This window comes from Pungitius pungitius, chromosome 8, assembly GCF_949316345.1.
Source record: "Pungitius pungitius chromosome 8, fPunPun2.1, whole genome shotgun sequence".
In the NCBI taxonomy this organism is placed as follows: Eukaryota; Metazoa; Chordata; class Actinopteri; order Perciformes; family Gasterosteidae; genus Pungitius; species Pungitius pungitius.
Window position 1 is genome coordinate 19,657,934 of NC_084907.1, and position 23,698 is coordinate 19,681,631.

At 48.3% G+C, this 23,698-nt stretch overlaps 1 protein-coding gene across 3 annotated transcripts in view; it reads right to left on the minus strand.

The window, feature by feature from the left end:
- The window catches only part of cdh4 (cadherin 4, type 1, R-cadherin (retinal)), a 144,229-nt gene that overhangs the window by 38,714 nt on the left and 81,817 nt on the right, over positions 1-23,698 (minus strand). For all 3 annotated transcript variants that reach the window (XM_037489826.2, XM_037489824.2, XM_062563820.1), the window contains 2 exons: positions 15,356-15,582; positions 9,222-9,404 (listed from right to left, as the gene is read on the minus strand). In XM_037489826.2, coding sequence (XP_037345723.2) covers positions 9,222-9,404; positions 15,356-15,582 — 410 coding nt within the window. The remainder of the gene's footprint in view (positions 1-9,221; positions 9,405-15,355; positions 15,583-23,698) is intronic.

Sequence of the window (23,698 nt, forward strand, 5' to 3'; positions counted from 1 at the left end):
AGGTGATGCCAAACACTCAGGGCACAGACTGAGCCCCTCCGGAGGCTTTTGCCGTCATGGTTGTCAACATAATTAAGGCGGCGTTTGCCAAATATCTGGATTCCTTCATGGGAGACAAATCACTGACTGGATGCCCGAATTTACTCACAGGCTCGCTCTGCTTTTAGACTCTTGTCTCCCACACTGAACCTCCTGTTCACGTTGGCACAAGAGAAGGTTAGACATAACAGGACATCTATAAAAAAAAAATAGGGATGAAAGCATAATTCAGAATTTCTATTGTTTAGTATATAGATTGAAATTAAAGTTGAGATTGAGGTATTGCGTCGGCGGTGGTTCGTCCATCCCACGAAGGCGTTTTTTTGAAGATAACCAGAGCTAATTCGCTCAAAGGACTCCGATTTCCCTTAATTAAGTAGTGGGAATTTATCTTAATTGAAATCGTATACGTTTCATTTCCATTTGTCTTGCTGCGCCTTTGTAAACCGCTGCCTGGCGACTTGGAGAGTTGCCAGCAAGCTCCCTCAAAACGCTTTCCAAAATAAGCTTTTATTTCTTTTTTCGTGTGTCTCCGTGGCAGATTCGGCAGCAGGTGTGGCACCTCGGTGAGTGGTTTAAACGGGGGGGGGGGGGGGGGGGGGGAAGGAATGACACTATCGCGCTGGAGGAGGCTACTGTTCATATTCATATCAGGCAGCCCCCCCCCCCCCCCCCCCCCCGCCTTCCGTCTCACCGCTGGCTTTAGAATATCCGCTGCTGACAACACGAACCTCGTGCACTCGTGGCAGCGCCGCGACGGCTGCTTACACCAGTCACCCCAAATCGATGAACTTGCCACATTGAAATGATCAAAAAAGCCTCAGTGCATCAGAAAGCTACCACAGGCGTCTTTGAACAGCGCTGTTTGATAATGTCCCATCTCGCCCTGCTGTTGTACAGTATCTGTTTTCTCTTTGTTCAGCATGAGGGAAATGGCAAAACGACGTGCTTTTTAACTTCCTCTTAAATTTCAGCTTTGCCTGGCTTTGATCCCTCCTGCTGTGCGCTTGTCACTCCTCAAAGATGATAGGGCGCAGAAATTCAAATAATCTGATAGGCCATCCACACAAACATCCCCTGAGAAGGAGGAGAAGGAGGAGGAGGAGGAGGAGGAGGAGGAAGGAGCACAAGATGAAAGGAAGAGAGACGGGGCTGACAAAATGGAAACAAAATGTGCGACCTCAACTTCTTTTTTTTTTTGGTTGTTTTTCTTGCCACCCTTCAAACTTTCCCTCCTGCAAAATACAATAAGCGCAGCAGCGAGTGTGGCGATGAAGAGGGGTAAAACCTGTCATTTAGCAGCGTCGTGAGAAGGGAACGCTGCGGATGGTTTTAAAAATAGTCACATTGGAGGTGTGTCTGCGTGTGTGTGTGTGTGTGTGTGTGTGTGTGTGTGTGTGAGTGTGAGTGTGAGAGCGAGGAGCTGCAGAGAGCTCAGGTTGAATATATCTCATGTGAGAGCCACCGACAGCCAGCGTCGCACACGGTTATCCCCGATACCCATGAAGAACAGCCCGGGCCTCGGCGCACAGGGCGCCGCTGGTGCATTATGGGTCAGAAACTGAATGGGAAACGAACCAGGCCCCGATGCGCCTCTGCAATATGTGGATTTTTTATTTATTTTTATTATTATCATTTCTGCCATGATTTCGCTGTTTGAGCTGCCATATCAGTTCGTCTGTGTCTCTCTGTCTCTCCCCCCCCCCCCTGTGCTCCCAGTGGGAGGAAAACATAGAGACTTCCATCAATACAAACGAGCAAAAGCCGCCACTGGGGGACGCTTTGTCCGCTCTGGTACTGACACGGTTATTCCGCCATTCTTCTCCACTTTCTAACGCGGCCAATTGAATTGAATCCTTGGAGTTGCCAAGGTTTCCTGAGGCAATCCGTCTGTGGAGTGGGTTTGGATTTAAGGATAATCGGGTAAGACTCTCTCTTTCTCAAGACAATCTAAGCCGAGACCTTTTGGGGAGGATGTTTTATTTTCCCCCCGTACAGCGGAGGTGTTTTAATGTGATGCATAAGAGGAGAAGACAATCCGGTTTGTGCGAGTGTGAAAAGGAAGGGGAGAAGCTTGAAAGGCGAGATCTGAGGACGCAGCGGCATCTTCGGGAAATATATCTTTTAATGAACAGCAGAAAGCATTCTGAATGCCGGCAGCATTTCCGATAAATAACCTTCAAGTGAAAGTTTGGCTCTCCGTTAAAATAAAAAAAACAGATTTAAAGTCTTTAGACGAAAGATGTTTTTCATCCAATCTCATGTGAATCAAAGACATCTGGAGGTTGGTTGTCCCTAAAAAGTTTGACAGCAAACCTTTTCTCTCTCCTCCAGTCTCTCTCTCTCTCTCTCTTGAACTCGTTCTCTCCTGTATGTCATCCGTCGTTACCCAGAGGAGAGAAAGAAGTCCCGTTGCTTTTCACATTTCTGTATCAGCTCAAAAATAGATTAGATGCTTTCTCGAGTCACCGCCTCCACCTCAGACCATTAACCAGACAGACGAAGGAAGAGTAGGATCGGAAAAGAAGGGGCGATTAGAAAGAGAACAAATATTAATTGAAGTTGAGAAGTGCCCCGCGAACCCAATTACAGCATTAGCCGCGCAATTTAGATGATGCTCTGAAAAAGGCGAGGATGCTGTTGAATCCCTCCGCACTGACGACGCAGTCGATTCCCCCGATTCCCACCGAGGGGAGAAGAATACAACAAATACGGCCCAGATATAAGAGAGCCGCGTTCCGGAATTCTGTGGTGGGAATAGGAGAAGGCCGCCGCTCCCGTCTTACCCGCCCCCAAACACACCGCAGACCCCCCCCTGGAGAGTTGCAAATTGTTAAATAGCGCCGTTCTCCTGCTCTACGCGAGGCCTCCCGATACCCGGTGGATAGGTAAACCACAGGTATTCCGAGATAATGATAGTGAAGACATGGCTGACGGCGGCAGCATCGATATGAAGACGGGTGAGACAGGGAGAGAGGTATTGACGGGGGGGGAAGGGGCACCGAGGAGCTTTCCGCTGCTCTTGCACATTAGCTCTCCATCCACCTCCATCGTCAAATTGCATCCTTCAAACCAAAGCGGCTGCCGCCACGCTCTCCCCCCCCCCCTCCCCCCCCCACCCCCCCGCGGGGGGGACGTGCGGCCCTGACAGCCCGGCCAATCAGCAGCACCCCGAGGCCAGTTGAAAGCCCTTCTGGCGTGCCGAAGGCTAGCGGGGTCCAACCAATCAGTTAGAGGCCAGGCTTGAAAAGAGGGGCGCGCTTGGCCCCGGGAGCCCACAAGGCTGCCAATGGGAGTCCGGGGGGGGGGGGGGGGGGGGGGGGGGGAGTTCGAGTGGCTCAGAGGGAGGCTGCCAGAGGGGGGTCAGAGTGGACGGACGCAGGCTGACAGTTATTTAGCGAGAGGCCGGACTCCGCGTCACTCACAACGGCACTCCACCTTTGTACTGCTGAGGCCCGGCTCTAATGGGGCTGTCACCTTCCAATTGTTCCGACTGGGGGACGCAGAGACAACGACAAACGCACGCACATGGGCCAAAAATACACAGGCGATACACAACTACAGAAGAATACGAACCGGCGCGCTCTCAGACGCTGGCGTGGACCAGCAGACAGAAGGCTCCGTGCACCAATATTTACACACAGATTTGTGTTCATGGGAAAATGACCATCAAAGGTCAGACTGCACTGACCTGCCCATCCATCCACAGCGAAGGCGTGGGACTGTTTTGTACATTATGTGTGTATATCATGTCTTCACTATGGTTTCTGTGGCAGCTTTTTGGTGCTGGGCAGGTAGTGTAGTGTTTTTTTTTTACGGCCCGAATGGACGTTAATGAGAGAAAAAACGAGAAGAAAAAAAAAATGACAAAAGAGCTAAAAGAGCGTGTGCTGCAGAGCTGAAAGGAGTTTGGTTTGGTCTCTGTGTCAAAACAAGCGAGTAATTGTGTACATTTTAATCGATTTATAAAAGCAAAGAAATACTCTTTAGCAATCGTTTAGATTAAATGTGAAATTAACATCGGATGGAGCAATATATTCAAATCATTTGATTTCCTATGCTAGATATAAAGATCCTAAGCTGATGGAACAGTCAGGACTGTATAGTCTTGAGTATAGTCTTGAGTCATCATCTGCTAAAACCCTTTTTTTTTTTTTTTTTTTACTGCATCTGTCATTTTGAGTTATTCTAACAGATTTGTGTGGTTTCCTTCATTCCTTTACATATAAAATGTTCTGTTTTCCATTCAATTCTGAACAAATGATGCGGTACTAGTGTGCCGGTACTGGTGCATGTTCAAAACCAACCGAATCCTTATCCTGTGGGGTTGTTGGATGCAATTTAAAACCCTTTCCCACTCAGTGCCGCACGTTAGATCTTGAGGCCACGCTCACAAAAACACGTCAGCGGGTGCAATAGGCAACACAGCTATTCATGAGACCATCCGCCTTTGGCCTTATGTAAAATAAAACCCGTCTTTCAATCTTCACCGGCAGTAAACAAATTACCCAGCTACAATGCGATGGAAGGGCAAAGCGAGGCTAATTCACTAAATTGACCCCTGAAAACCAGCGACGCTGCGACGCCGGCGTTTGTCCGTCGGTATCGTTATCGGTAAAATATGGCCTGTATAAAGTATAAAGCAGTGACGTGTAAAAAACGAATTCCGCCGCCTGCCGAAGAGTGGCGTCAGGTGTTATGGCGCAACAGCGGAATGAAAGTATTCATTCATGAAATTCTTACCGTACGGAGATCTTAAACCGGCACCCCGTGTGAAACGGTGTACCGTGCAGCCCGGCTTCTTCACACCAATGATTCCTGCTTCTGTTCTAATTGGTCCGGGGGGGGGATTTGATCAAAAGCACCTGCTGGTAGTCTGTGTAGTTTTAATAGATTAAATAGAGTAGATTAAATGTTTGCCGTGGGTTCTTATGTAAAGTATCACACACCATCAGCGGGGTCTGGTTTACACAATATGCTAATTAAGTGTTCCAAAAGCTCCAAATATAAAAAAAAAAATGTTTTGTGAATGAATCAGTGATCATTTTACTACTGTTGATTGTTCCTGTAGAGTATTTAGTACTGTATATGTTATATATGTTAGAAGAATAAGGGTTGGCGTTTTTTTTTTTTTTAGTAAAGTAATTGATCTGAAAACCTTCTTTGGGGGGATATTTATTAGGGGTTAAATTTAGATGGATTTGGTCTCGAATGATGTAATATAATGGTGTTCATTATACTGCCTAATTTGTCTGTACAGTATGCTGGTGGAAACACGCACACAAAAGGCGCACAAACCAAACAACAATGGAGACAATATATGCAATGCAACCAGAGATGCAATAACGCTGCTGACAAAACAAGCGTATCCAAAAAGCATATTACCAGCTCATTATGAGCTGTAATGAAATACACTCTGCAATATGAGGTTTTAAATAACCCAACATGTTTTCATTTTGGGTACTGAGAAAACAGCTTTACAGACATTACAATATCACTGAGTCAACTTATCCCCGCACACACATGCACACAGTATACGTCCCACATATTTTAACATTGTAAACCAAGGCACGTGTTTCCTCCTGTTTCTAAAGTTTTCGTATGCAAAAGTGTGGGTTGTTGACTTGAGTAGCGACAGAACATTCGTGTTTATTTGTTTGTGTGTGTGCTTCTGCTCCGTTTTGATGAAATCCCTGTAAATGAGGAGCCGCCTGCAGTCCTTCCGGCTGTGACACATTCAACACTGTGCCACATTATAATACCCACGAGCACCACCGTAATGGGCTGTTCAAAATAATGAGGTGAACCAAATCACGCCGAGATGCATTTTAATAGGCTGGCTCACCTCTTCACCTTAAGACCCGCGTTCTTTTACAAGAATGCGAATGCACGATAAGGACTGTATGCCACAGTCTAATTCAGCTCCACGGAAGGGGGGGGGGGGGGGGGGGGGCACACGGAGTCACGCAGGAAAGGAGCTTTAGTTTGGTCGTTCCCTCGGCCCGTAGAATCACGCAATTATTAAATGACTGTCCGAAATGTGATCAATTGCATCCAGCGCATGTTGTCGTTTCCTTGTCCAGACCTTGGGTCCGAGAGGGCACTGGTCTTTGAGGCGTGGTTAAATACAAGGAGGGTCTCCTCCCCCCTCCCCCCCCCCCCCCATATTAAGAATGCTTTCCATCGGTTTTGCCTCATTGGCCCCAGTGTAGGTGCTGCAGGAGACGGTTGAGATGAGAATGCCACAAATGGCCTGAGACTAATGTTGGCCTCTCTCCCCTGCAGATTTACAGCACTCCCCAAAGACTTTCCATTCTTTTTTTTTTTTTTTCTAATCACAGTCTGTCCCGCTTTCCCATCTCCCGCCCTGGCTGCTTTGGAGTTTTGCAGTCCACCTCAGTATCCATTTAACTCTGGGCTGTTTTTTCAATTTCCACTGCACTTGACACTGTCATGTCAAATAATTTAACAGAGAAAGTTCGGGAGCATATTCCACCAGAGCACAATGCTAAATCAATGGCATCAAAGCTGCACCACTTGTGGTTCGTCATGACTGAATTGCACTGCAAAGTGAAAACGGCCTGCAGAACGGCGCTCTCTCATACTTTCGGTGTGTGTGTGTGTGTGTGTGAATGTGTAAGAGAGGGAGGGTGTCTTTTGTTTTTGCTTTGAGAAGCATAAACAGAATACTGTCAGCTCAGCCATAAGAGCTCTGATGATGATGATGATGACGATTATCAACGTCAGAGTGCAGAGGGATGGCGGCGCCATAAATATTACATAGCGACTACCAAGGAATAGATGATAGCTTTATGATCGTATAATTTATTTTTATAATTAAATCAGCAAGTACTTTCTTTTGAACACGGAATTGGATTTACCGTGGATTAATGAAATATCCTTCAGCGGCAGAACCACATTAGCCTCTCATTGTGCTCCCACGGAATCAAAGAGAATTCCCACCACCACTCCACCGCACACCTCTGTGGGCCCGTCCTTTGCGTCATTTGATGCTCACAAAGCCGCAATTTACGCCTCGAAGGTTAATTGGTCTTCTTTAAACCCGGCGAACCCGGGTGCGTGACGGCTCCAGTCTAGAAGACACCTCAAAGAGTCTCTCCGTGGCACAAATAGCCGCGTGTCCGAGAAATCAAGTGCGCGGCCTTTAAAGGTTGTTCTTGACCGCTCCTGAGCCCGGACGAGACAAAAGCTCGCCATCGCCTGTCAGGGCGCCGCGTTGTGTTTTCGGGGACCGTCACGCGCCCCATGGCGGCTCCACTTTCAGCTGCGCCTATGTCGTTTCCACACGCCGCATTAGCTGGAAGACGCACAAAAACGAGCACGCGCGTCACCCCGAGGACTCGCATGTGCCGCCCGCACAAAGGAAGCCCTCGAGGTTTCAATCCAACCATCTGACACACCCGACACGTGAAAAGGGGATGGAAGAGGGCGCGTTTCTCCAGCAGGGCATCAACAATTCGACGTCTCCCCATGACATCGCGTGGCCCTGCTGTGTGTGTTTTTGTGCGAGGGGGAGTGTTTCCATGCTTCCATGCAGACACACTGATGCGTAACGCGGGAGTGTAAACCTCGCTGTACAAATGGCCGTGAGAGACTTTGTGTGTCTGTGCATGTATGTATGACATTGTATGTATGTATGTATGTGTATGTCTGTGTGTGTGTGTGTGTGTGTGTGTGTGTGTGTGTGTGTGTGTGTGTCAGAACTGCCAGCAGAAAGCTGCAAGTCTGTCCGGGTGTCTGATAAGAGGCACATCAAGAGAGGGGAGTTTAGACTAAAAGACCAGAGCCGAGAGGTTGATGCCTTCATGGGACGCTTGCTATTGTGGTGTTCGTTGTGATCCATCCGTAGTTATCAACCGGCTACACACATGCTCGGGCAAACTTTGTGTTTTTGTTGGGAGAACAATGAACGTTAGATGTGCAGAGCTGCGAGGCAAAACGAAATCCTTCTTTGTCCTGCAAACAGACAGAACCATGGTTACCATCAGAAGGTTTTGCCCTCAATATGCGTTCCTCATAGTTCAGCCCAGTCCTGCACACGTTTCTAGGTTCCGCTCCGTGTGATATATTGGACAAATGGAAGCGGAAAAATTGTAACAAGAGACCAAATCCAATATTCAGCAACATCATTTGAGGCTGCGCGTCAGTTTCATTAAGAATTAATCATTTTTTGCAGTGTAGACTTTCAAATTTAGATTATGGTTGTCAAGAGCTCATTATAAATGTTCCACTTAAAGACTATTGCGCGCTCAATTGTATTATTCTTTTTTATCTATCGTGCTTTGGTAGTTTCCCTCGTTTGATAATTTCCCTAGTTTTATAATTCATTACATAAAAGGGAGCAGTCGGTCTGAAAGCTGTAAACTAAATCCCGACTGACGTCGCAGCACATTACTTAAAAGAGATCTATGCAGGTTCACAGCTTCGGAAAGCTGCAGTGTGTGTGTGTGTGTGTGTGTGTGTGTGTGTGTGTGTGTGTGTGTGTGTGTGTGTGTGTGTGCATGCATGTTTATTTCAGAAGTGGTGGACTTTTGGAAGGGGAAAAAACCCTGTCCACTTACTGTTTGCATGTTTGTGAGGCAAACAAAATGCTCACAATCAGCTTCCACACATGAAAAAATCTCTTCAACTGCTTTATTTATCGTAAAATAAATGCTAAAATGCTACAGCAATCATCTAACGACTGATTATCTCCAAACATATTACCTAATCTCACTACAACTTGGACGTCCGGAACTTTGATGTGCTGCAATCTGCAAAGAAATGCACTGCAGCGGAGAGAGAATACGTTTGAGTAAATCCTCAGTTCTATTCTCCCGAAACCAAGCAGGCAACCAAGTGCATATTTGTGTGCCTTCCAAGCAAAGATTCTTCTTCTTCTACCGGTCTGCGGCGCCCAGAGGCAGAGCAGACGGATCACGCGGCATCACAACTTAAATCGCAGGTGCTTTTTAGCCCCCCGCTGGGTGCGCTTGATAGAAAACACCAGAATGTTGCGTCCCTTGGCCTCGTGGTGATTGTGAGACGTATCGCTCCACATTCACCACTCTTCTCTCTTGCCTGACCTGAGTAAGTGCTGAAGAAAACACATGCATACCACCTCGTGCGTGGTATTTGCTGAAATTATATATAAAAAAAAAAAAAAAAAACATGTCACTCACTCTGACGAGCATGTGAGGGAAGGGTCCTCGGGAGTTTTCAGGCACATTGATAGGGGGGATGACCCAGTCTCTCTTCTGTCGCCTCAGCCCGTTGGAAGAGGAGCCCCTCTGATGTTTTCGAGGAAACTTGATAACTCTGGGTTGGGAGTCCCAGGCTCTTGACAGCATTTCTTCAATGCCACCCTGAAAAAGAAAAAAAACGCAAACATGTCATACTGTGCCACATCTCGCATTGAATACCTTCGTTATCACGCTCACAATAACCCCGTGTTGAAGGGCGCGCCGGAGCGAACGACACGAGGAAAACATCAATCTTTTTTTCTTCCCTGAACAATGCCGAATCACATCTCATGAGGCCTTTGCCAAGACAGCCCGGAGCCAGGTTCTTTAGCTCACAGACCCTCAAAAGAAGATGCCTTTATTTCCTGCCTGTCTCTCTCCTCCATGTCCCCTGCTGAAGACAGAATTACAATGGGACACTCCTGGCCTAAACGAGGCCTCTCACCAGATAAGGTGTAGATGGAATACCAGTGTAATAACAAACCGGGGAGAGAAACCGCCCTGCAGTTTTCTACTTCATATTTTTTGATGGCGAGGTACCTTTAACATTTCACAGAAGTGCAATATTGTGGATAACTCCTTTAAAAGGAATGTATGGGTGTATATACAACCCTCCGCGATGACTCCCTCCAGCTACAGCTTCAGAGAGGAGATTGTGTTTGTGCCCATCCTGCCTGGTGAAATGAGGGTTAGAAGGCTGTCGAAAAGACGGAGTGGCTTTTTTTTCACTCAATCCTCCATGGTGTCCTCCTGTGTAAAATGGTTGTATTGCTGTAATCCACCTAATCCTATTGTTGTCTCTAGGCTCTGTGTGTGCACACAAAAACACCCAAACACACTGGCATTGTGTCACTGTCACCTGAAGCACAGTGAAAATCCTCCCGCTCATCCCACCTGGGATACACACACACACACACACACACACACACACACACAACGCAGGCAAACGCGTAGCCAACACACACGGCAACGGCGCGCGCACACGAGCCAAGTGGGGGGCACGTGTCGCCGCGCCAAACGCAGGTCGCCCCGGCTCATCGCATCAATGTGCACCTGCTTCGCCTGGGACTGTAAGCTGCACCTGAGCACACGCAGCTCACCTTTTTCATCTTTTGTTTTAACTCTTCGACACATTTGGCAGCTCGGAGGATTGGGCCGCGAGGTTGAGCGCGGACATGGGACAGCGAGAAGGCGGGGGGGGGGGGGGGGGGAGGGTGTGTGTTTAGCTGGGCGGGAGGGGGGGGGGGGGGGGGGTGGAGGGGGGGACCAGGCGGATGGTTGGAGGACAGAAAGAGAAACGAGGAGGGACCAGATGTGTTTACCAGATAAGATAACTCTCGTTCTGGCTCCCCTCATCCAAAACAGTCGCAGGTACCAACTGGCACGGGGGGGAGGGGGGAGGGCAGGGACGCTGCCAGCCCGGCCTCGATGGACGGCAGGTGGAATTAGTCTCCGCCTGTGAATGCGATTGTGGGTTTCCGTGGCTGTGTATATTTGCAGATGCTCATTAAAAAAAAAAAACGAGGGAAAACAAAGATCATGTTAGAGACAAATCGTGCAAAGCAACGCAGATGATGGTGGATCAACAGAATGCTCTCCGTGTCAGCACCAAAGGAAAAGCAAGGACATGTGACAACACAACGGCCGAATGGCCGCCCTATACGGTAATCGCCCCCCCCCCGACGTAGGCGGCTCATCCGGGCCCCGCGGGTAACGAGGTGAAAGCGTCCAATCGGTCGGGGGTTCCAGCACCGCTTTGGAAAGGATGCCGAAAAACAGAAGTCAGAAAGTGAGGCGGTCAGGTAGCGGGAGACGATGAAAGGAAGAAGCTCTTTTATTCACGAGGCTGCTTGTGGATGATATCGCGCCTCGTGGCTGCACGTCACTTTCAGGCCGAATGGCCCACGACAGGCTTTTGGCATCGTGAAAATACCAGAAGTACAAAGGAACGAGAGAAACCTTGGACTTAAAAAAAAAAAAACTCTCCGCTCGGTGCCAGCAAGCCAGTTGCTTATTAGTGTTTGGGGATTTATTTATTTTCTGCATGAATGTCTGTGTCTGAATTTAGCGAGTGCATGTGTAGTGTGTTCAGTCATGCCCGTGTGCACATATGGAAAATCAAGATTTCCTGCCCCCCCCCGGTGCAGGCATGACCGCACAAGAACAAATGCGTCAAAATAACGCGGGGACATATGTGCGTGCGCGTAAGTCTCTGCGCGACCCAGAGAGCGCACGTGCATGAGCGCATGACCAGGAGTCAGTAAGTGTGTCCCCGAAGCGCCCGAGGCTCCTGCAACCCAGAGGCGGTGCTGTGCCAGCTGGCAGCTCCCTGCTCCCAGACAGGCTGCGCATTGCCGGGCCGTTCTTTAGGCCGGGCCGCCCCCCCCCCCCCCCCCCGGAGCCCCGACGCTGACATCTGGAGGTTATCAGCTCGACAAACAGGCAGAACAATACAATAAAAATGTCCGTTCATTTGCCGCTCTGTGCTCCGTGTGGCTCTGAAAATATTTGATTCTGGTCTTGTTATTTCCTTATGTCTTTCGTGCCTTTTTGTTCCTTTTGCTGTTTTTTTTTTGCTATATTTAAGTGTCAGTCTTCAGTCAAGAGAATGTTCTCCCTTGAGATGTTTTCCCCCCAAACCTTTTATCAATCCAACTCTGGGGGAGAAATATTGAAATTCTCAAAGGCCGCCGTTTTCCTGTTGAGACGTGCAGCTTTCCAGAGTGGATTGTCATCATAATTGGGCTATACGCACAAAGTTAAGCACACTGCAGAAGGGCAACCACCTGACCACGCCAGTCTTGCATTCCATCGACCGGTGGACCCCAAGGGTCCCACGTTCCACCCGGCCCTCTCCGTAATCTACCTCAAACAGGTGAGGTTGTCTTGGGAGAGTGCAGGGGGAAAAAAAAATAAAAAATGCAAATTAAATAAGCACTAAAACCCCGCTCTGGCGCCCGGGTCGAGTCCGGATCCAGTGGTGCATAACTGATGGGCTCTAAGCCGGTGGAGGAGTCCGAACCAACGCGCCATGAAATCAGTACGAGCCGGAGAGCCCTCACAGCGAGGCACCCCCGCTGCGAGAGCTGCGATAGCACCAGTGCACGGACGCAGGTGGGGAGGGGGCCCCTCGGGGTCAAAGATGGCCTGCACTTCAGGTTTGCTGTGGTGTTGTACGCCACACGCTATACTTTACTATAAAGTCAGCCCGTTGGTCACCGCGCACCGGTTCTGTGAGAAGCTAAACCCGTTATTAAAAAAAACAAAACAATGAGTGCACTCTCAGAGGTGCTGTTCAACAAAGCGAGTGTCGCACGAGGATGAAACCACAGCAATGTTCCGTGCTGCTGGTGCCAATTCAAATGAGAGCCGACAAACAGCTGTCTCTACACTAAACAATTTGCTATTTGAGCCGTTTGTCTTTCATGCAGCGTCGAGAGAAAGACGATATCTGGAGCTGATAATATCTTCCCCGTTGATAATGCGGAGGTAACCAGAGGTTGCCGTTACTGCGGGTGACTCAATTATTCCTAAAATAGAGATAACAACGGACATAACAACTACTTATTGCTGTGTGTATGTTTTGCTGAACTAGAAAAAGGGAAAATTGGCCTCACTTCAGTTGCCCAGTAACTTTGGTATTTTTAACCTATTTTCCCATGTCCTTGTATCCAATCTACCAACAATTTGGGTAGATTGGTGCACTATTGAGGGAAGCAGCCACAAAACGAGCTGCGAGGACAAGTGAGCAGCGTCACTGTGACTTATGACGCGCAGATTGTCTGACAGGAAATGTAATGTCATTTTTTAAAATACTTTTCCTGAAATGTATCTTGCGTATGCATCTGTACCATCAGGTTCACATTTGTGTTTTTTTTTAGTGAAAGGTCTTGGAAAGGCTAAGGACGACTGCAAATACATTTTTTTGTAAAGCGTCAATGTTCCCTGAAAAATGAACGCTAATCATCAATTTTCCAATACTCCAATATTGTATAATGTCCAATACTAAATACTACCTGAAGAAGGAATGGCATTCGCATTCATCTCAATCATACTTATTCATTTCTAAGCAGATGTTAGACATAATAACCATTACACGTCTGTACGCTAACGTGCATTGTTTGGTAGCGGTCATTTTGTAATTATCTGTTCCTCTTTCATTATGGTTAAACAATATGACCAGAATCAGAGCCCCCCGCTGCAGAGTCGCAAGTTCCCCCCCCCCCCAGAATCTGCTGCTCTGTGTGGGCTGACTTTCTGCTCGGCCTGTGTCACATGAAGGAATGGCAGCCATAAGTCATCAATACTAGATGTTTAAAAGGGAGATTATTCAGCCTCGTGGAGGTTGTCTCTCAGTGTTTCACTCAGTTTCCCTGGAATTATGCAGTTTTAATAATGCTGGTGCATGATGAATGGTAACATCGGATCAGTTTTACACCAGGTAACAAGCAGAGGGGAAATAAAATGAAACCAAAGTGTATTTTTGGCATCTTAATAGGCATCCATTCACTCCTGTTCCTATCTCACATGATTCCGTAGCACATACTATATTTGAATAATTGCGTTTTTAATGGCCAAGCCGCTGATGAAACAGGTATTCAGTTGGTATTCCTCCTCAGGGCGCACCAGGAGATTAGAACTAGATTCTAATGCAGCCCTCCCACCCTCTTAAAGCACGTGAGGAAAACAGCGACACAAACACATGTAAACGTTGCTCTGGCAGCACTATACGCATGGAAAGCTTGTTTTCAAATTTCCATGTGATTAGAGAAAATACACATTTATTTCTTGTTCAATTATTTAATATTTCTCTAGCTCTTTGTGTGGAACATTATTACACGCCCCCAAAAAAAACCACATCACCTGGGTCCTCGCAGACTCCGGTAGCGTGGAACATTAGCTCAATCAATGTCAATTATTTCCTAGTCTCCATTATTGCACTGGCAGGAGCGGGCAGAATTTTAATCCCCACTCTGCAATTGCTTTAGCGACACGAGTCTCCGGCTTTTTGTCATGATTAGAAACATGACTGAACATTAAGCCCATCGGCGTTCAACAAGCAGTGCAGGAAAAAAAAAAAAAAAAAACGATAATGGCCACGTCGCTCAACAAAGTGCATTCCAGCGGTGGAAGCCAGTGACCGGGGCTATACATTTGGCCCCCCCCCCCCGCGTAGTATTACAGTCCATTAGAGCCGTGGCAACAAATAGGGGCCATGTCTCCACTTGTCACAAACAAAGAAGCACCCATGCACGTAGCGTTATAACATCTCGCCCCAGAGGTAGATGGGGAAAAAACGCACTTTCTCAAAGTAATGAAGCATATCTAATTAGGAACCTAGGCCTGGTGTTTAATAGCATTTCATTGAATCTTAATCCAGGTTCAACTGCTCCTATCAAATCTAAATCCTTTACGAAAATGTGATCAAATTTAATTAGGTTTAGCTTTCAAATGTCTACAACAAAGAACTGTAAACACTATTTTGTTGACCCATGCGGCAAAAACAATCTGACAATTGCACTATTTCTCGTGATACTAGAATACAAGAGGCCCAAATACACAAGTACGAGGTTGAGGTGGTGGTGATGTCTTGTTGTGGTGCTACACTGTTCTGTTCACCTTACAAACACAATCTATAATTGTGTTCGCAGAGTAACTGGAAAGCTTTTGTTTTTGTGCTAATAAAAGAGATCGATTCGTCGGAGCTTCATCAACGGGGATCCAACTGCTGTCCATTAATCAGAAGGTCAGCGGTTCGATACGCGGGCCCCCCCGCAGTCCACGCGTTAAAAGTGTCCTTCACAAGACAGCGAGCCACAAACTGCGCGTGCGTGTGAATGTTTATCACTCGTAATGAGCAGCTTGCATCGGTTGGCGTTGTCAGTGGGCGACTGCTGACTTGTGTTGTGAAGCGCTTTGCAGTCCGCTCTCCATTAAGCGGCCCGAACCCTGTCCAACCCGCCACAGTCAACATCTGGAAAGTTTCTTCTGACAAAGCAGCTTTACAGCAATTTCACTGATGAAAATCCTGTGAGTTCCTGTGAGTTCCCCCCCCCCCCCCCCCCCCCCGTTACCTTCGTCAGGGCCATCGGGTGAGGGTGTCCGGCCAGTGCTAGCTTAACGGTAGTCTCCCAGATGTGTGCGTCGTGGAACCCCCGGGCCGTCACCATGAACTGGACGGGCTCCGACAGGTTGGCCAGCTCCTGCTCGGCGCGCACCGACCCGTCGGGCCGCACGCTGAAGTTGGGGTCGCTGCTGACGAAGCCCACCTCCCTGCTGCGCTGGCAGTCCTCGAACTTCACTGCAGAGACGAGAGGAAAGGAGAGCAGAGGGGGACATCGGTGAGAAGAACGAGGCACAAACTCCTGATCCCGTTACCAGAGCCATGTGCTACACGGCGGCGTGGAAGGAGGATTTTTGCAGTGTTTCCCGCTCCACGCGTGACGGAAGAGTCCCGGAGGAACCCGCTGAGGGATGGTGTCTGGCTGCCGAGTGCACCAGTGACAGCGGGCCCGAATGTGCCGTTACACACCACACACACACACACACAAAAAAACACGGGAGGAACCAACAGGCCGAACCATTCCCAGTATCCTTTCATTTCGTTGCCAAATGTAATCAATGCATCATCACCCCCTTTGTTCACAGCATGATGCAACGGCATCAGTGACTGATTTGTTATGTTTAAACGTGTCTATTAAGTGTCCACACCCCCAAACCTCTACCCCCCCCCCCCCCCGAGTTGAAAAGCATGTGCTCTGAATGATGGGATCGCACAAACTCTGGCTGCTGATAACAAGACAAATTTATTTCATAAATCACCCAGGAGACAGATCGCCTGTTATGGGCCATGGCAGCGTGATTTTTCAGAAATCCGGCGTGAAGGATTCCGCACAGCAAAGCATTTTATCAAGCCATTTATTTAAATTATTGGCCAGCTTCCTGTCAGAAGCAGCTCCAAAACAACAGGCTAATAAAGCACGCGGTTTCCTCGTCGGGTTTGTTTTCACCTCTGAGTAATTGCCGGCACAAAAGGGACGGACACTAAACACGTAGTTTTAACAGTGTGTGTCCGCCTATGTTGACAAAAATCACGCCTTATTTTCTTTGAGAAGAATAACATAAGTGAGCACAATCCTTATGTGAGTGATTGGCTTTGTGTTAAGTGACTCTGGGGATCATTTATCAAGCCGGCGGGGGGAGGGGGGGGGGGGGGTGGGGTTCTAAACATCAGGTTGTGACAATATGACTCAGACCTGCTTGAATTGTCCACAGATGAATTGTGATGGCAGGCATGTATTATGTAAATGGCTTCAATTAGCCTGAACCGAGCAGGCTAATTGTTGTCACTTAGACAGGTCTCTTGTGGTGCAGCTGGGAGAACCGAGTGTGTGTGTGTGTGTGTGTGTGTGTGTTCCCGCCTTTGTGTGCATACGCGTGGGAGTCAGCTTGAGCTGCAGCTAGTTCGAGGATGTTCATTTTACATTAAAAGCATGGCGGTCTCCGTGGGTCCGCCCTCGCGTGCTGCGGTCGGTTCCCGTTGGCATGGGAACACATGTGGTCTGTGAGCCATCACAGGAGGAGAGAAGCATTGTAAATAGAGTGTCTCTCAGCTTACCATTCACCGCCCACCGGGTCCGGGACCACGACCCACGATTCCTAACACATCTATAAAGGGTTGAAATTATTCATAATTGCGTTGGGATTCATTAAAAAAAAAACCTTTTCACAATTCAAATCAGGTGGTGGGATCTGATCTGCCATGCTGTTAAGATGAGACTAAAGCAGCAACGCTGAGACTGGGTACTGATAGAGGAACCATGCGCATGTCTGTGTGTGTGTGTGTGTGTGTGTGTGTGTTTGTGTGGAAGAGAGATAGCAAGATACAGAAAAAAGAAAAAAAAGAGATGCAGAAAAAATAGAGAATATATCAAACACAACAGTAATTGGAACAATTTTCTCTGCCACCAGAAACTTTAAGTCTCAAGACAAGAGGAGCAAACGTGCAAATGTAGCAATGCCGACTACTCATCACAATGGAAACAGAAGCAGTGAATGAAGACCAACACGGTTTGATAACTCATCTGTGCTTATTTGATGTAATTGTGCTCTGGAGCGTGTAATTTGTTTTGTCATGTGGCGCTCGGCGAAATCCAGCGTGCCCGTGTGTGAGAAATTGAAGTTGAAATGAACAAAGTAAGGCGAGGCTCCAGGCTGACAGCCCTGAAGGTCAGTACACCTGCAGTCCTTCATCAATTAATAATGACATCAATAATATACTGCAGGTTCAATCAATACTGCCACTGGTCAGCTCATTTTTAGCACAGGGACTGAATTGAGGAGACTCTGGCTGACTGCATCAATGCATTTTTTTTCTCTACATGTTATTGTTATTTCAGACTTTGTATGACTTCTGGATGCATTTATGAATGATATAATAATAATTCACTCACACCTCTCGGATGCTCGGTTGATCAAATCGAGCAAAACCTCCTACTTCCTAATTCCTACTCAAGCCAATGGATGCACTCAACATGTTGTGCATCTGCAGTATGGTAAATCAAAACATCTGCTTGTTAAAGCTTTTCCTACGATGAATACTTGAGAAGAAAAGTTTGTTGGAGCCCCACACGACACCAAACTCGGTCGTCTTATTTATCCTGCATGAAGACCCTCGGCAGCTCAGGCCCAGGTTCTAAGCGTAGTCCATGCAAACAGCAGCATGGACTGACTCGGTTAATTAACAGAGCTAACGAGTAGTGATGTTTCCACACTTAACACAACGTGGCCTATTATATTGTAGATGATTCCCGCCGTGCTGTTCAAAGTAGTCGCAGCGATCGGCTCGCCTGCAGACAGCAGAGGGGTCTCTCTCGACAGTCAGATAACGATAACGAGGCGAGTTAACGGCAGTTAACGGAGGTTGCATTGACTTGCATCATGAGGCGTTCAAGCTGCAAACAGAACAAATCCCTATTGAGCCAAGGTAACTCAAGTTCTGTGTTCTGAGGCCTCTTTGTAAACATGTTGAACAAAAACTGTTTTAAAAAGTTTTAAAAGTTTTTGCAATTGCAGACAGATATGTGGGGCGAATGGCACATTTAACCGCTGATTAGCTCATGATACAACATTAAAAATACTTACTAATGTATATTATGTATATTTACATAACCAATTTATACGACAACACTAAGCAAAAGTAAAATAATGTTGAATTGTCCAAATACATTTATCACACATCACCTTCCCTACCTTCCCTGAGGCGTGTAAAAGGAGTGTCAAGCCTCGCAGACACACGCATCGGTGAAGATGAGGTGAGTGGGCGTGGCGAATGCCTTCTGTGGGAAGCTCACACTTTACACCCACTGTGTAAAAGGAGGGGCGTTTTGGCGCCTCGCTGGTGAAGTTAGCGGCTTTATGACTCAGAGTCCCATTATGTCAGTTATCTTCCTTGTCTGCGGAATGAATGGGACTTTTTGTGCCTGTGTTTTGCGTTGATTCCAGAGGAAAAGCATTGGAGCGCATTAAACAACCAGCTTAAGTGTGTGGCGGACTAACAGCGTGTATTGAGTGTATTTGTCCATCCTCCTAAGTGTGTGTGTGTGTGTGTGTTCTAGTGTGTCCAGCCATCCACAGCTTTGGCGTTTGGCATCTCGCTGAGGCGGGTGCCATTCTGCTTGGCTGCTCCTCTCTGGACATGCTGTCCAACAGGGCGGCTGGCGCCGCTAAAACGGAGCGGGGCGAGCAGCCGTGACTGCCGACCGCACAAGTCCTCTTTGCACACACACACAGACACACAAAGAGAGAGGGAGAGAGGCGCTTATGCTCTCTTTCAGCTTGTAACAATGCCCTAAAGGGAGGCCACCGCCGCTCTTGTATGGAAACGTTACATGTGCATAGTGTGGATGGCGGGTATGGAAGCCCGCCTCCCTCGTCTCCCCCCCGCTTGCTGTCACCCGTCTGTTCCCGTTCTGCAGTGGGAGGCCGCGTTCTGCCTAACCTGCTACCCGTCCCTCCTTCCTTCCTTCCTTCCTTCCTTCCTTCCTTCCTTCCTTCCTTCCTTCTCCCTGCCTGCTCCCTCTGTCTTCCCCTCGTTTCCTCGCAGACTGAGGAGCTCTTCTCCCCGAGTGCCGTTCTGAGCCATCGGCACAGACACCCTGGTGGGCAAGTGATTACCGCCGTTACAGTGAGCTGAGAACATATGGCACCAAAGACCCAAAAGAGGGTCAATGTTTGAAAGGGTTTATTCACCTGTTAGCTGATTTTAGAAACGATGATGTGATTTTGGCGGCTCATTTTCAAGACTCCGGTGGATCTTTTTATAGACCTGCTTTCATATAGCAACCTTTATTACAGTCTTAGCCTGCCTTTTATTAGTTTTCCTTTGATCCTGATTGTCTCACCCTGCATTGAATGAGTCTACTGCTAATCTGATCTGCCTTTTTGATGAAGGGATCTGATTTTGTGCTTTTAAAAAGGTGTATGAATAAATAAACATGACATCAGCTACAATATCTTAAAATAGACGACCGAGAGCAAAAAACTGTAGAAATGTAGGGGACATTATATACCCCCCCCCCCCCCCTCTTATGCAGCGGATGCAGTTTTAAAGAAAAGTTAATGCTGAAAGTGCTTGCTAGAGATTCGGGATTTACCAAGCGTGGAGGGGTTGAATGGCTCCAGACTGAGCATATGGATAATATGTTATCGTGCCGTTCATCGCGGTCGTGCCACAGCGCTAAGTAAACACTCCCTCTGGTACCCTGCTGCTTTCCTCAAGCCGGCGGGAAAAACCAACGCCACCCACTCAATTTTAAAAATCACAGTGTTTTTCCGCCCCGAGGCTGTGATAAGCAGCAGCAGCAGCAGCACGGCGCCGACTGACGGGGTAAACGAACGCGGCTGTAACGGAGCACACGGCGTGCAAAGAACATCTCAGCGGGGGGGGGGGGTGGGGGGGGGACCTCGGTGGTGACGCAATTTTTTTTTGTGTGCGTGTTGGAAAACATTTCATAGATCACATCTTCTGCCCGTCTTGAGGGTGGTTTTGTTTCGACAAATTTGAATGCAAATCGCCGGCATTCAAATGAGTCAATTTCAAAACCAGATCAATGAACGAGATGCCCAAGAGTCACTTAGAGATGACTCCAGAAGTCAAAAGCCACGCGTGAAAAGGGGCGACCCTGCAGCGCGCTGTGCCTCTGGGGGAAAAAAAAGGAATGGGACAAAACCGTCGAGGTTCCCAGCTGACAGGGACATCACGGCAGCTGCTGACGTTTGATATCCCTTCCACCTGTGAGGCAAGCCAGATGATAAAGGTTAACACCTCTCAGTGTGCGGGGGAGAAGGGGAGGCAGCAGAGCAGTCGCGGATGGGAAGTGAAGATGTAAAATCTATTCTCAGATGTTGTGATTTATCACGACCAAACTAAACTGCACTTGAGTGCGCGGTGAAACCCGAGGCCCCCCCCCCCCGTGCCGTATATCCACAACTCCTGAAAGCCTTTTGATATCCAGCCCACTGTGCCCCCCACAGGGATGCTTATAACTTATTCAATTTACATACTGCTGTTTTTAAAAAACACTGCAGGTACAATGTGACTTTCCTGGAACCTTTTTTTTTTTTTTTTTTTTTTGCCGCAGTTGGAAATAAATTCCTCTGCCTCTGCAGTTCTGTTTTAACAAAAGCCCACACAGTTGGCCCTGACAGCTCGCTCACACAAAAGGAAACCACTGCGACTCAAGTGTGACTGCGTGCGTGTGTGTGTGTGTGTGTGTGTGTGTGTGTGTGTGTGTGTGAGCGCGTGTCGCTGTTTGTGCGAGGGACCAAGAGCAAGTGAGATAAAGGTAGAAGAAGAGAGAGAGAGAGAGAGACACATCGGCGTGCGTGACATCAGCTCTTTGCATTCACGATCGTTACAGCTGATGCAAAAACGGGCACGCGTGTCGTCGGCTCCCATAGGTGCGGGCGTGGGAGACGAGGCGACGTCAACATGCATTCGCGTGCGTCACTGCTCACGTTTGACGCCACCCGGTGATGTGGCGAGAGAAACGGCGCCCCACATTGTTGAAACACTGCGATAAGGCCGACACCTTTTGATTTCATTCTGTCGCCTCCTTCTCGTTCTGCAGGTGTGAGGGGGGGCCCGGGTGTAAAAAAAAAAAAAAAAAACTATGCAAGATGCAGACTGATGTACGGTAACCCCCGGTGACAGGGTGTGGGCCTCCTCTTCCTGCTGGTTTCTTTTTTCAAAGCTCGTCACGCCAGTTCAATGGATTATGAAGATTTCCACACGGATATTAGTTCCCTGCTGCACCCCCGCCTCGGAGTCGCTCCCTCCACGACCGGGGGCCCGGGCGCCGGCGCCGCCTCTGCGGTCCTCGTCCTGCGTGGTGAGCCTTTCGGGTTTATTCCCATCCTCGGCCATCCCTCTTTATCTGTGCATTCGCTGCCTCTCATTGGAGGAATGAGGAAGGCGAATGAGCCGAGATAAAGAGGGAGAGCCGGGGCAAAGCGGAGCGGATGCAATTAAAAGACTGGGTCACAGATCGTAGTGCCGGGCGTCAGTGTGATTAATACACCCCTATTCAGCCCGGGAGCCTTTTCCTCCTCTCTGTATATGTACGTGTGTGTGTGTGTGTGTGTGTGCTTTTGTTTGTGACTGTGTTATCCTGTAAGCATGCCACAGCTAGAGGGCAACAGCGTGTCTCAATAGGTGCGACCCGCGGGGAGTGGCGAGGTGAACCCCTTTTTTTAAGCTCAGGGGTCGTGGCGACCTCGACAAGCAGGTCCGGAGAAATAAGATGAGCGATCCGGTCACACTTTCACTCCACCTATTGCAGCAAGAGAAAAATACGGCAAACAAAATGTTGTATAACTTTACCAAACGCCCACTATTTTGTGTTGTGCGTGACTTTTTGCTTTCGGCTGAGCGCCTCAAACCGTTCCACTCATTTCAAACAGCGAAGAGTCAGAGAAATGTGGCTGCAATCAATCCACCGTCTGCGGAAAACCCGCATGGAGACGGGAAAGGACGCCTTGAAGTTCCCCACAATCGAGCGGGAGGCCCCTGCAAACAGTCTTATGGTAATCAGCAATGCCCCCCCCCCCCCCCCATGGAAACCCACAACTGCACAAACATATCAAGCGATTCTTTGTTTTATTCCTTTCATCTGGCTCCCTCTCACCAGACCTTGCCTTCAAGGCTTCCCCTTCGATTTAGCGCGAGCACAGAGGGGAGCGCCGCTTTATCACAGCAATATCTTTTTTAAGGAGGTGAAGCGAAGAAACTGCCTCAAGGCAACACACTGTTATCTCCCAGTACAAAATAATAATTTCTCACGGGCCAAAGCGAGGTGGCGGGACCTCGCTGGGCCGAGCGACAAAGGAGGTGAAGGTGAGCAAACAAGGGCCAGGGACCAGGACACAAAGTCCGTGACTTGCACTCAGCTGTATAACGACTCTAATCGAAACCCAATATTCTCCAGCAGGACTTCTTGTTCTTTTCATTCTCACTTACCTCGACTTCCCAAATTCGTCGGTGTAGAGAACAGACCTGAGGTTTTAGGCAATAGTTCCGATCCCAGTGACCAACGCAGTGCAGAGGATGAGATCATTAGTCCGGTGACGCCGGTGTGAGCCAATCAGTGAGCTGTGTTCATCACTGCAGCAGCTCTTTACCGGTTATTTTCTGCTGGTCTCGATTACCCTGGAGACCGGTCATAATAAATACTAGAAGACTGGCTTCCTCCCCATCCCCAGAGAAACCAAAGACTCACTGACAAGGTAATCAGATTCCCACCCCCCCCCCCTCCACCGGTCCTTCTCTCACTTGATCTCCCTTTGCTCCTTTTGAGCAGCCCTTTCTTCTCCCGAGTTACTGCCATCTTTCCCCTCTGTGATAGTTTAGCGGCTGTGTTAAGCATCTCGGGCTTGATTCCCTACAATTGGCCTAATTAGCATTACAAATATACACTTAGAGAGCAGCAGAAATATTGGTTATGCCCGACAGACTAAATTAAGGGTGTTGGAGGCCAGACGAAGCGGAGTTGGCGCGATAAAAGGTGTGCCCTGCTGAAAGCGCACTTTCCACCACGTCGTCGTGAATCAATGAACGGCGTGTTCACTTCAACGGCAATCGGTGCGACTGACAGTGGCAAAGTGTCGGATGTCCATATGTGATAAAAGGTGTAATCACCACAAGTACGATGCCTCTTAACTCCTCTCGCTCTCTCCAGCCCAGATCATGCCTTCAAAAAGCCAATGATTAGACGCAAGAGCGATCCCCTTCATTATCCGTGGCTCCTCTCTAATCCCGTCTCTGTTCCACACAGCTCCTCGGGGCAGGTGATACAGGTCGGGGGCCAGCCATTAGTCTCCAGGACCCCAGGACCCGGGACCCAGAACAAGACTCGAGC